Source organism: Dermacentor silvarum, chromosome 10 (assembly GCF_013339745.2).
Source record: "Dermacentor silvarum isolate Dsil-2018 chromosome 10, BIME_Dsil_1.4, whole genome shotgun sequence".
Classification (NCBI taxonomy): Eukaryota; Metazoa; Arthropoda; class Arachnida; order Ixodida; family Ixodidae; genus Dermacentor; species Dermacentor silvarum.
The window spans coordinates 44,407,863-44,425,406 of NC_051163.1; the positions used below are offsets into that span (position 1 = coordinate 44,407,863).

At 46.2% G+C, this 17,544-nt stretch overlaps 1 protein-coding gene across 1 annotated transcript; it reads left to right on the forward strand.

Moving 5' to 3' along the window:
• The first annotated feature begins 15,901 nt into the window (after positions 1–15,901).
• On the forward strand, positions 15,902–17,053 carry LOC119431500 (uncharacterized protein FLJ40521-like). The gene has a single exon (XM_037698981.1). The coding sequence runs from the start codon at positions 15,902–15,904 to the stop codon at positions 17,051–17,053; it is 1,152 nt and encodes a 383-aa protein (XP_037554909.1).
• The last annotated feature ends 491 nt before the right edge of the window (positions 17,054–17,544 follow it).

Genomic DNA, 17,544 nt, shown 5'->3' on the forward strand with positions numbered 1-17,544 from the left:
TTGCTGAAACATTCTTTGTCGACACCTAGAGGTTTACAAAAAGTGTTAGCAGTATAGTAACACAAGGATTGTGAATTTAGATAACTGCTATACAAAGATGACCGTTATATGTACATTATGTTCCCTTATTGAATAACGTTTAAAGAAAAACTCTGGTTCTCACACGTGCCTTCAGATTGCGGGCGATGTCTTCGGAGGGTGTAACATCCCTGTGGATCGATACCATAATGTTGGTGTAACCTCCGTCGCTTTTGTCGATGGCCCCAACGACAACGGTTACCAAGCAGAATAACCAGAGGGTTGCTGCGATTGTCCCTTTGAATATGGTCATGACTTCCCTGGAATGGGAGCAATGAAGCAATCAATGATCGGACATGCTTATTGCACACACAAAAGCAGTTGAGAAGTAATAAATATTGGGTTATGATGATGATGATGATGTTCTTGTGAAGGGGTGTGCAAATATTCGAAACTTTTGAATAACGAATCAAAAAGTGTCCTAGTTGAATCGGTCATCGAAACGAATAGCCTCTGTTCGTCAATGCCAATATTTTTCGAACAGTTTTCCAGTATTTCAGCACGTGAACTGCGCGCAATTAATCATAAGGTTGCAGCAAAAGTACGGTAAATTTGCACCCCCGCAGACATAGTATGGACATAAAACATGAGAACATGTGTAGTGGAGCAGGCAACGGCACTTAGGTGGCCATGCTTTACAGGCTACACAGCGATCATTCGCGCTCTCTGAAAAGAACTGTGCTTGCGAAGAAAATATACTTTTTTATTCCTAATGCTCCACTTAAGCTTTTAATAAACGATGCTTTAAATAACAAGTTTAAATAACAAGTTGAATAACAATAAACAAGTTTTAATAAACAAAGACAGAAACTTGCTAACTTTAAGACTAGGATGTGAACATTGTTTATAACTGTGATTGCGGCTTTTCCTTATTTGAAAACTATTTGATATTCGATTCAATTCAATTCGCCTCTGGCCTATATTCAATTGGTACTCGATACGGTCTCGATGATCACTAGTCACACACACATATTTATGAGCATCCTCTTTTAAACGGGGTTTGTAGAAATAGCCACCTCGCCTGCATTATTTATTCAGGTTTCACTACGCGTATCGAGAAATACATTTGGGAAATTTGTAGCGGCCTCTAGGACCAGGACTAGGAACCTTGCCTAGCCGCGTGGTTAGAAAGGATATGTTCCTAGATGTACGTTCTTCAACGGACAGCGATACATCATTTGCGTTTATAGTGTAGCTGCACACGTTCGCCGTTGATCCTCACTGGAGCACTGCACGGGCCGATTTTTACGTTGCGCTGCCCGCTCGAGCCCGATTAAAACTTTTATGGCGAGACCCGGGCCTGGCCCGGCCCCGGAAATAATCTACGTTAGCCCGGGCCCGGCCTGTGGGCTGGGCCAGGCCCGGGCTTTCGGGTAATCCCGAGCCCACGCAGTGCTCTAATCCTCACTCCTTATCATTCCCTACCTAATAACTTGATTACGTCTTCTAAGCATGCAGTTAATAACATTGGAGGGATTGTGTCTTCTTGCCTGACCACATTCTACTTTCTACTTTTTACTACATTCTACTACTATATTTTACTACATTCTACTACTACATTTTACGACATTCTACTTTCTACTTTTCTGGTGGTGAACCAAGGTAGCTTTGCAAAGGTTGTACATATTTCCCAAGATAATCACGTATGCCTGCTGTACTTCTTGTAACACGATGCCTCTATGACTGCTGGTATCTCAACTTAATCAAATACCTTTTCATAATCTATGAAAGTCGTATGGAGAGTTTTATTGTACTCCGCAGATTTCTGGATTACCTGATTGATAAAATAAAGGTTATTCATTCTAGAATAAATAGCTCTTGCTGAATATCCACGAACACCTCGCCAACCTTCCATTTTCAGATGACATTGCCAGCAGCACAAGAGAAGGCCTCGAGAAGCTCGCATCCCAGCGTTTTTCAATAGAGCGAGAAAGCGACAGAAAATGTTGGCATGTACGCCAAAAGTGGGTCTGCAGGTAAAAACGTGCGTCCTATCTCTAGGGCTCAGACTTTTGTCAACCCTGCGAATTAGGCCTTTCGCGCGAAGTAAGCGTGCCGGAAGCAATGGGCCCACTGAATTGTCTGCGAAAGAAGAGACTTCGTGATTGTGTTGAGCGCAGGCATCCCATGATGCACCGGGCCCAATAACATTTTGGCCTAAATGACGGCCCTGAGTCACCTTCTGGAAGAGAAGGCCTCGGACGTCCCAAGTATTGGCCTCTACCTCCTTTCGGTTCTAATTAGCGTAGTAATTATGTTGTACAGTGCCAAAGCTACAGGAAAGAAGTTGACGCCACTGCACAAAAAATCAAGCTGGACAGGCAACTAAGCCAACTATGGGTGAAGATTTCAGTACACAAAATACACCTGAACCTGGCCTGCGTTGCTCAGAAACACTCTGCGGATTAAACATCAAGAAACGGTGGAACAAGGACGAACTAGAAGTATAATACCGATGCCATACCGTTAAAAGATACCGGCCGAATAAAGGGCGTCTTCTTATTTTGCTTCTTTGTCAGTGACTGGTGCCTGGCGCACGCGTACTTCTTCGTCGAGAACGCTGATGATGGCGACAACCTTTAGAGCAATAATACGGAAGTCGTAATACCTGCTCGAGGTTGTATTACAGTGTATGTGATAATTCTTCTGATTGACTTTTTTTACAGTCCCATGTTTCAGTTACACAATATCACAGAATCACGAAAACTCACCGATTCACAGCACACCGATTTCAGAAAGCGCAGCAGTATGCAGTAAACCGCTTGTGTTTTTTTTTTTGTATGCTCGTTTGTTTGCCTCCAAGTGTGGCTCGTACCAATATGCGGGATAGGCCAAGAATCGGGCGATATATTAAGAAAAAGATTATACGAGTCTAAATAGAAGCACTGTTGATAATTTTTGAATAGCTAAACAGAATGAAGTCGGATTAAATCTAAGATTTAGGCGAGGAAATCGTCTAGGTTCAATTATATACCTCCTACGCGTTCATTATCTTTTTTCTTCCCGCTGAAATGGGCTTAATTAGGAGCCACATGCGTGAAAGGCAAGAACAACAACAACTACGGTAACCTTATGTTGTAACCTGTTATTTCAAGACATACTAATTTCTCAGCATATACCGTGATAGATGAAGTTTTAGCATAATCCTTGATGTATTGAATGTCAATAAAGAAAAAAGAAACGTTGCTCAGAATGTTTGTGAGTATTCTTAGAGTTCCATGAATTCCTTAACGAACTATGAATGAAAATAATAATTTCCCCTTTTTTTGTTAAAAGCACAGCGTTAGAAATTCAGAGATAAAGTCGTCGCTCCTGTTCGAGCATACATGCCTTAGCATCTCTCCAGAGGAAAGACCCGCAGGCCAAATTGTATAACAAAAATACGTGTCATGCGCCAGTTTTGACACTTCTTTAAGTTAGATTATGCCAAAATTCTTATGCTTATATGGTGCCATGAACATTAGCTATGTTGACGCCCATGCTGTGGGGAAATCCTTGCCTTCATAAATTTCCGTACGCTATACAGGAAAAGTATGTTTTTGAGTGCTTGCGGAGAGCATGTTTTTAACAGCGAAGCTGTTGAGGGCTCACTTTTCGATGGTCGCGTCCGGCAATAGAAAAAAACACTCTCATTGGTCGTATGCTGCATGTGCGAGTGAAAGCGCGCGAGGGCGAGGGACGCGCGCTTTCACAGGGAGCGAACGGCCGCCGGAGCGCAAACAGGACTCCCCAATGAAAGGGGGGTCCCGTGGGCGAGGAGGGCATCGAGGCACCCTAGACTGTGCCTGGGCCTGCGCCTCTTCCTCTTCACAACCATAATCTGTGTGTCTCTCTCTCTGCCGCCTGTGCCGCCTAATTTGTCTGGGCTCTCGCTCGCCTCTCGTCTAAAGGCTGTTGCACATGCTGCGTCTGGAGTGAAAAAAAATCGGTGCGATCGCACGCGTCGCAATGCGATTTTTGAAGGCTCAATTCAGATGATCGCGATTTCAACAATTCGACTGATGCGACGCCCAGGGTTGCCTGCTGCCAAATTTTGCGGCATAACCTGTGTAAGTTTTCAAATGTAATTGGTCAAGAAGCAGGCGGTGTAAACTATGTTTATTAGAAATTTAACAACTAAATCTGCATAGCAGTCATTAGAAAAATACTTTTAAGAATTTCGAGATAAAATAATTTTTTCATAAATTGAAATAATAGGAATAATTAATAATTCTAGAAATTCAGCAAGGTACTCTTTTTATATCCGTAATGAAATTGTAAACTGCAAGAAAAGCATCCCTGTAACTGTGTCCCAGTCAAGTCGCCCCATAGGAAATAATGGTTGGCGAGGTTAGTAATAGGCCAAGTTTTCGAAATTAATTTTCTAAGAGTTTTCTTTCTCTTAAATATTGATGGTACGAGAGGAGAACATGCTCAATGGATTCGTATTCATTCCAAAAATAATAGAGGGGACACAGCAAGACCAGACCTGTGTAACAAAATTTAGAAGCGGTATACGGCATCTCAAATTGTAATGAAACTTCCAATTGCCTTGAAGGAAACCAATGATTATTCCACGGGAAACAAAGATGGTGAAATTGAGACGACGATATTAAAATAGATTTTGCAAGATCTTGCGATATAAATTTCTGTACCTATAGCCGCGGCGACATAAGCTCATGTCGGCAAAACAGATATGACAGGGCCATTAAGGGATACTCGTGCGAGCGAATCAGCGATTTCATTCAAGTGTAAACCACGATGTCCCGGTACCCAAAGCAAGTATACTTGTCGTAAGGACGAACCAACCAATGAACAATAAGTTCGCAGAATTCTTGAATTTGACGAGGCTATAAGTCCAGTGCATAAAGACAGTGAGTCAGTAACACTAACAGCTAATGACTCGTTTAGGGGAATCCTTCGTAGAACCTATCCCCGATTCACAGGTTAACTTCTTTCCCCACCTCCATATAATACTGTAACCCTTTAGAGCAATGTCCCTGCAGCCCCCCCCCCCCCCCCCCTCTTTTTCTCTTGCTTTCGTACCATTTCATTCCCTTCTTAGTTGGTGCGATCATTCAATGAGCCAATCGGTAACTATTTACACGTTTTTTGTTGATGAAGCTTATATTTTATGACGCCTGTTCTATAACCGGCATTAAATGCCGCTTGTGCTCTAGGCATGCGTTTCTTATGAATTGCCTTCCCAGCGGAGCCCTGGACTAGGGGCCCCGACCATTAGCGATGCCCCATTGGGTCAAGACAAAACTATCTTTGGATTAAAGTTTATCTATCTATCTAATACAAATTGCGATTCATACAGCACTTATCATTGATCCGTAATCTAGTTTGTCACAGAACGCGCATGATGTTCACATACTTTTTTCTTGTGAGTCTTTCTGCGAGACCAGCATACGTGAATGCGGCGCCTGAGCTTTTCTTGCCAAATGGGATGGAAACTCTCTCTGACCCGCCATGGTTGCTCAGTGGCTATAGTGTTGGGCTGCTAAGCACGAGGTCGTGGGATCGAATCCCGGCCGCGGCGGCCGCATTTCGATGGGGGCGAAATGCGAAAACACCCGTGTACTTAGATTTAGGTGCACGTTAAAGAACCCCAGGTGGTCTAAATTTCCGGAGTCCCCCACTACGGCGTGCCTCATAATCAGATTGTGGTTTTGGCACGTAAAACCCCATAATTTAATTGTTTTGGGGGGTGGAAACTCTCATTTCAAAATTTCCAAACTGTATAGGCTGGAGAGAGAGAGAAACAACATTTCCACCAGTCAGTCAACGCCGCAGAAGATGGTCTTCATCCGCAGAGCCTCTATTCCTCGACCGGCATCCTGAAGGACTCAGCGGCAGCTAGAGTTTGGCTGATGATGTCGCGTTGAGTCTTGCTATCCGCATAAGCTGAAATAATTTTTTTTCACTATGGTAGCATTAGTGTAGAAGCCAGTCTGCTGCATATGCGCTACAGTAGTTCTGGGTATTAGGTAAAAATATTTGCCGAGACACCAGGCACATTTCAGGAACACATGCAAGCCTAGTAGTAATGCGAACAAAAATATTGTGTTTTGAGAAGTTTATTAACTCCTAAAGTGTTCAAACACTTTCACGGTGGCGCACTTGTTGTTTCAGCCAGTTCTGTAACACCCTTTTCGCCAACTCGAGAATCACTTCCAACCTTGCTTCTTTTGAGAATCCAGAGCACAGCAGAGCCCACCACTACTGCTGCCACAAGAAGAGCCAGGAGCCATGGAATTAGTGACGTAGATGATTTGTCGTCATTGTTTTCATCGTCGGCGGAGTTGCCTTGTGTGGATTTCGGGCTGCTTTTCCCAGCTGTCGTGGGCCTGGCCGGCAGGCCTTCTGGAATCTTTGAGGTGTACTTGTTGCTATGGTAGCCAGCTTCAGTTTTCGACCAATCGTCGTAGGCCAGCTGCGCTATGTTTGATAATCCAGACATGAGGCCGTAGCTGTTGTTCACTCTAAGAGCAAACTTCACTCTCCACATTGTGAAATTTTCTCTTTCCTCTGCCCATTCATGTGTAAGCGAGATCGTTACAACGTGAGTGGTTCCTCCCGGTCTAGGTATCAAGTCGCCCTGAACCAAGCTCATTGAGTCGATCTGCACTTGGGACTCGAAGTGGTCGTCCAGGCTTTTGAAGTCTTTGCTCGCTCGGATATCGATTGACGACGCTATTAGAGAGGATACAGAAGAACGCCAAAGAAATGTTAGAGTTCCAGAATGGAGTTCGTCATTCTTTCTGACAGAGCGTCGATACGAAAGTTCGTATAGGAGAGGTTAATGCGTATTTTGACCATCTTAAATGGCCACCCGCTCAGTCACTCGCAGGGCCACAGCAGCGAAGGCCACCTGAACACGAGTTTTTGTTGGACGAAACATTTAAACTAGCCTAGGTGTATAGGGCAGTTCTACTGCGAAGAGGCCTGGTCGTACAAGAACATCCGTCGGATACATCGGGTATTGGGAAGCGTTTGAAGAGACGCCGGTATTGAGAATGAACTGAACCACCTATAGCGCATATATGCGATTACACAAGAAAGCAGAATACGGAATGGCGCCCTCCTCTCCTTTTGTTTTCGCATCTCCCCGCGGAGCCTGGGCAGCATGTGGCCGACGAGGCTGCTTTCACTTTCATAAACATGGCGACTGTACAACCTGCCACATTCCATCCGACTGGTGCAGGTTGTAGATACATTTAAGCGCTGTATCAAGAAACGTTATTCCTGAATACACTTTTACATAGAATCTATCGTGGAGGAAGTAGTCTAATAATTGTAATTACAATACATGCATGCGCAACAGCGTGTACACGTCTCAATACCGTACAGAAAGCTTCAAGCATGTTCTGTGCTGCAGGCACTGCTGAAGTTTGGGTCCTGCAATTCTGGCTTCAAATTATACAGGCTGCCTCTGCAAACGGTAACCAAGCTTTTACAAATAATATATAGAATATGCGAGGACGCAACCAGTGATATTACGTCAGCAGTGACGTACTGCATCAGGAGGAATTTTTTTATAACGGAGCTATCGAAAATTGGAGGAGATTCATAGACGAACTTTTTAATTGCTGAATTGAGGGCGCGAATTCCGGTAGAAGAGTAGTAAATGTGTTTTACAACACCCGATTCAGCCGTTTTCAGTGTGTTATGCCTCTGGTAATTAGTTTTTACACGTTGTATAGAAAACGCGTGAAATATGAAAATACCCGCTTGATTAGGTGTCCGTGCGCCGCGACACCAGCACGCCCAGGCGTTCCAAGAAAGAATGATGTGCTTGCACAGCGCTCCGTACATTTGTGACTGGTGATTCATGCGCACTCTAAGCATGCAAAACGTGTATGCTGCAGCCATTCAATTCATTTTGCTGCCGCCTAAATGCTAGAGATTATATAACGGACATTGCTTTTCCGTCCCAAAAAGACGCGTTGACTTATTAAATGCGTAAGCTGAGCCTTGATGTTGGGTGTTCACAAAGCTGTACAACCACGTTCGGAAAAACCAGGTCTTTTCTACCTAAACATAAATAAACTTGGCCTCAATGAAGTACCGCTAGCTAAATATGGGATAGCTTACTTTAATACCGACATCTCAATCACCGCGCGCGCATGCGTCCTTGCATACTTTCATTTAGCATAGAAACGTTGCTAAACGTCGTATCTCTTACAAAGTGGCGATTTCGTGCACCTTGTGAGCCGCTCGCATACGCTCAAGAAGCATGGGTAATTTTTTTAAATACATCCAAATGGTTGAATGCTGCCTGAACTGCTAAGAAACGGCGTGACCAATGGTCGGATGGAACCTCTGTCTTACGCCATAGCAGCCAATCGCTCTAACCGTAAAGGCTGATTCACACTAGGCCGATACGGCACCGATTTTGGTCTGCCCACTGTTGGCCACAGCGTTTTCCGTCCTGTAAACTGCTAGCGTCATCAGACGGCTGACCAACATAGTTCTCCTGTCGATGTAGTGTAAATCAACCTTAAGGCCACGCGATCGCGCGCATCCACGTCTCGAACAAAAGTCGCTCGTTGCAACATTTATTTGGCGCATGCCTGAGATGTCAATTTCTTGCGTTCTTCCATAGTGAAGGCTAGTATCAGAATCGGTTTTATTGAAAATGAATAAAAAGATTACAGGCTGTTTGAGGAGCTCTTTTTAGAGTACAATGTATCGGAATAAGCCCACGTTCTTAGATGACACAGTGATACTTTTAAAGTGGGCAAAGTCAGCACGTAGTGCTAGAGCATTAGAAAATTAAAAATACAATTTAAAAACTGATTAGCATTTGTTTCTTTGGTCTTACTTCAGATTTGATGAGGGCACTTATGTACTTAAGAAACCATTGTTATTAAAGTGTACATGACTGCCCCGGCCTCATCAGTGTATTTTCTCACTGTTTTGACCTTTTGTTTCCCTTTCGTAACTTCACCGGAAAACATGTGTGTTTCATTCTCACTGCTTCAGGAACTGTCCGTCGTTCTTCTTTTATGCGTGCTCGCCACCCCACATAGTATTCCACATGCACCCACTATACTGGATTTTATATTATCTTAGAGGCTATAAAATGCTAATGAAGATGTTATCGTTTTCTGCAACAGTGATATCACTGGCAGCAGACAAATTTCCCCATGTTTGTGACCTTTACACAAATTGAAGAAAACCTGCCTCTAACGATGACAGACTGGGTAATGCTGCCAGCGATATTGTCATTCTGGAAAACTGAAGCACATGTATTTTGAAAGAACAAACGAAAATTTGAACACTGACGTTCTCAGCTACCTTTTTTTGGCCCGAAAGTATGTAATAACCAGTTGAAACAGGGAGCCGGCTTCTGTTATAACAGATGTTTCTTATCCCTTTTCTGTCTCAACTGTAATTTGCCGTGTTGAACATTTGGAGCGCGTAAACAAGCTCCCTGGCACAAATCTTACCACAATTATCGCTTGTTAAAAATGTCAATGCTGATACTGCCAGTGATTACACTTGAAGACTTTGCTGCGCTTCACCGTGCCTTTCATTTTGATCGTCGTTGCTCACGAGTAATTCGCACCATTGCTCAGAGGGTTTTAATGTCAATGTAATATATCGACCCTCTGGCGTGTTTACCCGCAGAACAATCCTCCTGCCGAGTATAAAACAGACATGGAAAAATGGCTGATGGCACAGCTAGCGACCTCGACACGAAATTCAGAAATCAAGGACGAGAACGCACGTTTTACTACTGAATTTGAGCAGCTGAATCAACAAATCGCATCCAATGATTAGAGGATTGTTAATCTTGAACAGTGCTCGCGATAACGTAATGTCGAGATTAAAGGCATCCCTGACATGAAAGGAGAGAGCTTAAACCGTCACTTTCGGAAATATCGGGGAAGCAATCATTGAACCTGTCTCGAAGGATGGCATAGAAATCCGCCACAGCGGCCCCGGGGAGGCAAGGACACAACATAAGCAAATATTATTTTGCAGTTTCGTTGCCGAGAAAAAGGGACAGTCTAGATAGAGCATCTCGTAAAGTACAATTGGGCCCAGCTGATCTCGACCAGCCGCCTAATTCAGCAGTATTTGTTAACGAACAACTCTGCCCACAGCTTAAGAAGCTGCTTAGTTCAACTGTTGAAAGGAAAAATTCAAAGCCCTTCCACTACTCTGAACATGGGAGCCAGCGAAGCTGTGACTAAGGTGGGTCTGCTGTAGTGAATATTGCCCCCACGATGAGAATGTGCGTATAGTCGTTAGGTATCGCCCAAGCGAACGTGTCTATCATGAACTTTGCCGGTTGAGAACGTTCTGAGGAATTTGGCGCTAGCGTTGCCGAGGCGTGCATCCCCGTTGTCGGGCTCCTGCAGGGCGAGACGACGCTGACGTTCGAACTCAACATTGCGCTCCCGAAACTCGGGGTAGGCGGCTGTTCGCTGACGTTTCATCTGGGCGTCGGGAACCCTCACGCTCGAATCGTGAACACCGCGAATGTTATACTAGGACAATGCTACAACATTTAAGAAAGCTGCACGCGAGTTAGCGTCCATGCACCAGTTGTTGAGGAAAGAGAAGTCAGCCAGTATTGCTCTGCCCACGGCATAACTTGGAAATTTACTGCAGAGAGAGTTCCTTGGTGGGGTGGTTTTTGGGAGCGGTTAGTTAGGATTGTGAAGATGTGCCTTCGCAAGTCATTGGGAAGGGCGTCTGTTGACTTACAGCAACATAGAACTCTGCTGACTGAAACAGAAGCCGTTGTGAATTCGAGACCCATAACTTTCATTTACTTTTCTCCTAAAGAGCCAGACATTCTTACCCCGTCTCACTTTTTGTTAGGCAGCCGTCTCATGTCTAATCCTCATACGTCGGATGAACGGGGAGAAAGAACTATTCAGCTGCTCAGTTTGTGGGTCCCACAGGCAGCTAATAATGGAACGACTGTGGAAGCGATGACTTCCATAATATCTCCAGACACTTCGAAGCGTTCACTTGAGGAAAACATCGAAAGGTTAGAGCATCAGTAAAGGTGATGTTGTGATTTTTCCCGAAGACAAAGCTCCCAGAATGTTCTGGAAGACTCGGGTAGTAAGTGACTACATCCAAAGTAAAGATGGCAACGACCGTGCATGTAAAGTTAAAATACCCAGTGGTTCACAGATGATCCGACCTGTGCAGAAATTGTACCCTTTAGAACTCGCCACCCAGTCCCCGGAGTATGTTAAATATTAGAGGAAGAGGACAGCGACGTGGACTGGCGCACTGAGCGCAAGAGGCTCGCTCGGGATCTCGCGTGGCTGGACTGATTCGAACAGCCAGTATGGACGCGTTGCTACTGTCCTTAGGATAATAAACTTCCCTTTTCCTGCCCTTCTACTGCGAAGACTCCTTTGTTTTACAATATATATGTACATTAAGAGTGTGTTCTGTATGTGTCATCTACATTACCATGTACGCATTAAAAAATATGTACTCGCATGCCCCACTTGCCATGTTTATGGGGCACAGTCCTCTGTCAAGCCGATTGTGGCTTTGTGACTGTGCCCCGCGACATTTGATTTTCGAAATATATGACTTCATTTGACTTGATTTGATAGCTAGTTCCGGCCAGTAGGAACATAGAAATGCCTTCCTACCTTAATGTTGGCATCCTGAAGTATTCATCATTATATTCATTTACTGATGCTTATCGCGCGCGGAACTCGTCCCAGTTGACCAAGTGTGCAGGTTTGATTCAAGCATCAAGGTGATTTTGTCCTTCGCAGTCATCATCAGCAGTAGCTTGTTTTTATGTCTACTGCAGGATCAAGGCATCTAACAGCGAAATCCAGTTACCCCTGTCTTGCACTAGCTTATTCCAAGTTGTGCCTGCAAGTTTCCTACATACATCACACCATCTAATTCTCTGCCGACCTCGACTGGGCTTCCCTTCTGTTGATGCCCTTTCTGTAGCACCAATGTAAGCTACCTGTCTATGCGTTATAATGGCCTGCTGAACCCCATTTTTTTGTTCTAATGCCAACTAACGTCGACTGCCTCCGTTTGTTCTGTAATACACACTGCTGTCTTCCTGCTTCTTCGTGTTATATGCTATTCATCTTTCGTTCTATTGCTCGTTGCACTGTCCGTAGCTTCTTCTCAAACTTATTTGTTAAGCTTCAAGTTTCTGCCCCATTCGTTGGTAACCCTAGAATGCAATGACTGTTAGACTTTTCTCTTCACGGATAGTGGTAAGTTCAAGCTCACGATTTGGTAATGACTCCCGTATGAGCTCCACACTATCTCTATTGCTCCGAAGATTTTTTTTTCGTGATCTGAATGCTCCGTGAGTAATTGACCTATATAAACGTGCTCTTGCACATATTCTAAAGGCTGTCTGCCAATTACGAATTATCTTGCCGAGCTATTACCTTTGTCTTCTGCATTCCAACCTTCAACACTAGTGTTACTTTTTCGATTAAGGTCCTCAATCATTTGCTGCGGTTCATCGCCATCGTTGCTGAACAGGGCAATGTCAACTGCAAACAGTAGGTTGCTGAGATAAACCACGGTGTGATTTCAGAGCCAATACCAACCAGTTCCATGGTCCATGTGCTTCCCTGGCCATGTCCAGGTCAAGTTCGCCAGAAGGGTGCCATTTTTTCCTGGTCTCGCATCAGAAACATATAGGTCCCTGACAGTCATTGGAGGCACCATGTGTTTGTGCAGGTTGCCTGTGACATGGAGTGATCCTCCATCGACCTCCCTCTGGAAAGGGCCGATGGGCTTCCCTTGTGGTGGCGGGTCCGGCTTAAAATCTTCGTTGCTGGTTGGAAAGCAGCTTATGTCATAATCAGAGCCCGGTTTGCAATGCCCTGCAAATAATGTCGCAATTGTAAATACTGAAGCCCTGTTTCGGTTTCGAGACACAACACACGGCTTACCCCTTGCTCTCAAAAACGATACATGTGTAGAGAACTCCTGCGCCATGTTTTATTCGAAGTAAACGATTTTAGGTGGCGAGTAAATAATTGCGTCGACTGGTCTCTACTATAGGGTGCCAGCCAGCACACAAAGCGGCCTCGACTGAAGTCAGCCTCGTCCCCCAAAACTGGCACTTTGCGACTTTGCAGTGGCATTTCGCGTGCACGGGTGTTCGGCAATTCTTCTTTCCTTCCCCTGAAATACCTGCCTGTTGTGACGTAAGCTACAGAAACAGGCTGGATTAAGTCTTTCGGCAATACGCCCAGAATTTTCCATTACAGCGCCGAAAAGCGTTGCTAACAAGAGTGGCGCTTGCAGAAAATACTACTGACTGAGAAAAACGCGTTATGCAAGAATGAACTTTCGCATTCAAGATCATATTATTGTTGAAGCTCTTAAACATATAAACACAACAAGACGCTTAAAACGCGGGTAAGCCCCCAAGAAAAAAGTTTTACGGCAGCAATATTACGTGACTGCATGCATTAGTAGGTGCAGCATACACCGTGCTTCCGGAATAAGCCGCCGCATGACACCGCATTTCCGCTGGCTTCCCCTGCACCCGGTTCAGCGAGTGGGGAAGCGGCATTCAGCAAAACATAGTAGAGATCAATGGTTGCATCTAATGACGTTTGAAAGCCCAGGCCTTAAGGAAACTAAACAGTTGAAACAAAGTTTCAATGTGAAGTTCAATCACTGCTCGTGTACGCACCTGATAGCTGTATTAAAAAAATTCTGTCCACTCATTCACAAGCATCTTAGTGATTTACGCTGTTTTCTGCTTCTCGCGACAATTCATTCATATTGCATGAACAATTCGTTCACCAAAATAGCAGGCCCACAATTTTATACAAAGAAACAAGCAGATACCCAGCTTACGAATATTTTTAATACCGTAACCACGCCATTCTTGCGGCTTTGCGAAATGCACTCTTACGCTTGAGAGAGCTGCGAACGTGGAATAAATTGTTCACTTCTGCTGGCGCCCTTTCTGTAGCACCAATATGACACCGGTTGCCCGCCTACGCGTTACATGGGCTGCTCAAGCCCGCGATGAGGCATTTTGCCCTGGAAATTAACCAATATGTCCGACACTGTTTTTTTTTCGTTCGAAGGCACGCATTGTTGGATCGTCTTTACAACAAACTTATGCTATGACCTCACATACCGATTTCACTTACACCCAAAAAAAAGTCCCAGTTTCGATCGAAAGTTGAAGCATCGATTCGGATAGCAAATTAGTAGAGAGCTATACGAAGCAACGGTAGTAGTTTAATGGGACGTATATAGTGGTAAACATTCGCTTACTAATTAAATAGACAAGTAAGGTATCACGCGTCTAGAGCTAATCATGAATACATCTCGCTCGATGACCTCGGAAACTCGCTGTGAAAACGCCGGAGTGAGAAAGCGCGCCAGCATCACCGGGCAAATTGACCCACGTGCTCTCTCTCGTCTCGCTCCAAGGCGAACATCGAAAGCACAGCGCATACTAAAGCTACCGGCACTCGGCGCATGCGCTTTGTCCCCATTGCAGATCGCTTTGAAAATGAAGCCCACGCAGGTGTGCACTTCACCCAGATAGCAGATCGCTTTCAAGATACGGCGCCAGCCCGGCCGCGCTGTGAAGAGCAGGCGACGGAGCAAAATGCACCCTCCCTCTCCCTCTCTCTCTCCGTCGCCTCGCTGCCGTGCCTCGCGCGCGAAAGACCGCGCGCTTCCGGCGTGCCTTCCTCCCTCGCGAGCACTATATTGAGCCGCGATTGCCAGCTGACCCTTCATACGCTTTCACACGCACATACAGCGTACGGCGCGCGGTGACATTTTTATAGCAGTTAAACTTCATACGGAACCTCACGGCGACGACGACGATGACGGCGACGCCGATGGTAGAAATGCGCTTGGAGCGGTCATGTATTTGCTATCGCAATACAATAGAAGCGCAAAGTTGACAAACGCGTACGTCAGCTTCAAAAACGGATATCTCTGTTCCATCAACTGAATATGTTAGACCATCGAAAGTGGACAAGCTTAAAGTATGAATAGGGGACTCATGTGAGTTTGTTGCAATGTTTACGAGTGTTTTGCAAAAGTCGTAATCGCATAACAATGATATATTTTATAGCGTTGTATAATACTTCAGTTTTGTTCGCTTTAGATGTTTTATTTGCAGTGTACAGAATCACATAATTTGATTATTGAGTCAAGAGTTGTAAATGTGTTTGCCATTTCCTAAGAGCTCAATTCTGCTATTAACAAATTTAACAAATAGTTGGCGGACTAAATCAAAACTATGCTTAGAGCAGCGACTATATTTTACCTCTTGAATGCACCAAACGTCATTTATTGGTGCAGTGGTTACCGACAAACATGACTTTTTCCTTTCCCATGCATAAAGATAGGAGTCCCCGAACTAAAGCTTCCCCTTCAGTTGAATGCTTACTGAAAATAAGGTGCCACGACTATGGCCTCGACCGCAGTTTCCATGCTGCAGCCGAAGCACAAAACAAGTCTGTTTTGGTTGTACTGTAGTCAAGCTTTGGCTATATTAACGTCATGTCTTTTGTTCATTTCCATGTTTCAAAAAACGTTATCATGCAATGCCTGAAAAGCCACAAACCTCACGCTTTTGTCCCTCTCTAATGAGAGCAAGAAAACGTCGCAGCTTTGCCTGAACGGCGACGCATCGATGTGCGATAGCAAATTAGCAAAGAGCCATACGAAGTACGAAGAGTACTTTTAACAGCTGTATCGACTTGGTAAACATTCGCTTGCTAACTAAAATAACAAGCATAGCGTCAGCTCGCACAACTAGCATGAACACATCACACTTCATGACCGCGGACAATCGCTGTCCCCCCTCCCTCCTCTCACCTCAATGCCTCGCAATATTGGCTGCCTCACAACATTGGGGCAACATCGGGTGCCTCGCAACATCGGGTGCCTCGCAACATCGGGTGCCTCGCAACATCGGGTGCCTCACAACATCGGGTACCTCGCAACATTGTGTGTCACGCAACATTGTGTGTCACGCAACATCGGGTGCCTCGCAACATCGGGTGCCTCGCAACATCGGGTGCCTCGCAACATCGGGTGCCTCGCAACATCGGGTGCCTCGCAACATCGGGTGCCTCGCAACATCGGGTGCCTCGCAACATCGGGTGCCTCGCAACATCGGGTGCCTCGCAACATTGGGTGCCTCGCAACATTGGGTGCCTCGCAACATTGGGTGCCTCGCAACATTGGGTGCCTCGCAACATTGGGTGCCTCGCAACATTGGGTGCCTCGCAACATTGGGTGCCTCGACACATCGTGTGCCTCGACACATCGCGTGCCTCGACACATCGCGTGCCTCGACACATCGCGTGCCTCGACACATCGTGTGCCTTGCAACATCGTGTGCCTTGCAACATCGGGTGCCTCGCAACATCGGGTGCCTCGCAACATCGGGTGCCTCGCAACATCGGGTGCCACGCAACATCGGGTGCCTCGCAACATCGGGTGCCTCGCAACATCGGGTGCCACGCAACATCGGGTGCCTCGCAACATCGGGTGCCTCGCAACATCGGGTGCCTCGCAACATCGGGTGCCTCGCAACATCGGGTGCCTCGCAACATCGGGTGCCTCGCAACATCGGGTGCCTCGCAACATCGGGTGCCTCGCAACATCGGGTGCCTCGCAACATTGGGTGCCTCGCAACATTGTGTGCCTCGCAACATTGTGTGCCTCGCAACATCGGGTGCCTCGCAACATCGGGTGCCTCGCAACATCGGGTGCCTCGCAACATCGGGTGCCTCGCAACATCGGGTGCCTCGCAACATCGGGTGCCTCGCAACATCGGGTGCCTCGCAACATCGGGTGCCTCGCAACATCGGGTGCCTCGCAACATCGGGTGCCTCGCAACATCGGGTGCCTCGCAACATTGGGTGCCTCGCAACATTGGGTGCCTCGCAACATTGGGTGCCTCGCGCGCGGCGAAAGCCGGCGTACTTGCTGCCAGCTTTGCTCCCTTTCGCGCGGGCAAGCTTGAGCCGCGTTGGTCGGCTCCCTGCGCACGCGGTCACTCGCACATACAGCGTATAGGCGCGCGGTGACGCTGTTATCGCCTTTTATTGCGATAGCAATTATATGGACACTCAAAAGCAGATTTCTGCCGTCGCCGTCGCCGGAGCCGTCGCCGTCGCCGGAGCCGTGAGGTTCCGTATGACGTCATTTGGAGAAGAAATCGTCGCCGCGCGCCGAACGCTGGATGTGCGAGTGAATGGGCGCGAGGGGCGCGTCTTTCACGGGGAGTGAACGCACGGCGGAGAACAAACTCGCGTTCTGCGCCGTGCTCGCTTAAGGGCTGCAGAAGTAGGCGTCTCTGTTCTCCTTCACAATCACCATGTATGTAGAGCAAACGCGCCTTCTTCCGATGAGCGAGAGGCCGTGGGGGAGGGGGAGGGAAGGGAGGCGACGTTTAGCTGCGGCACGCAGTGCCTATTTATATCAGAGGCTCCGGCAACAGTCACCAACGCCGCA

What these genes read in the sequence shown, in the direction of transcription:
- LOC119431500 (XM_037698981.1), top strand. Translation starts at nt 15,902, where the DNA reads ATGCCTCGCAATATTGGCTGCCTCACAACATTGGGGCAACATCGGGTG.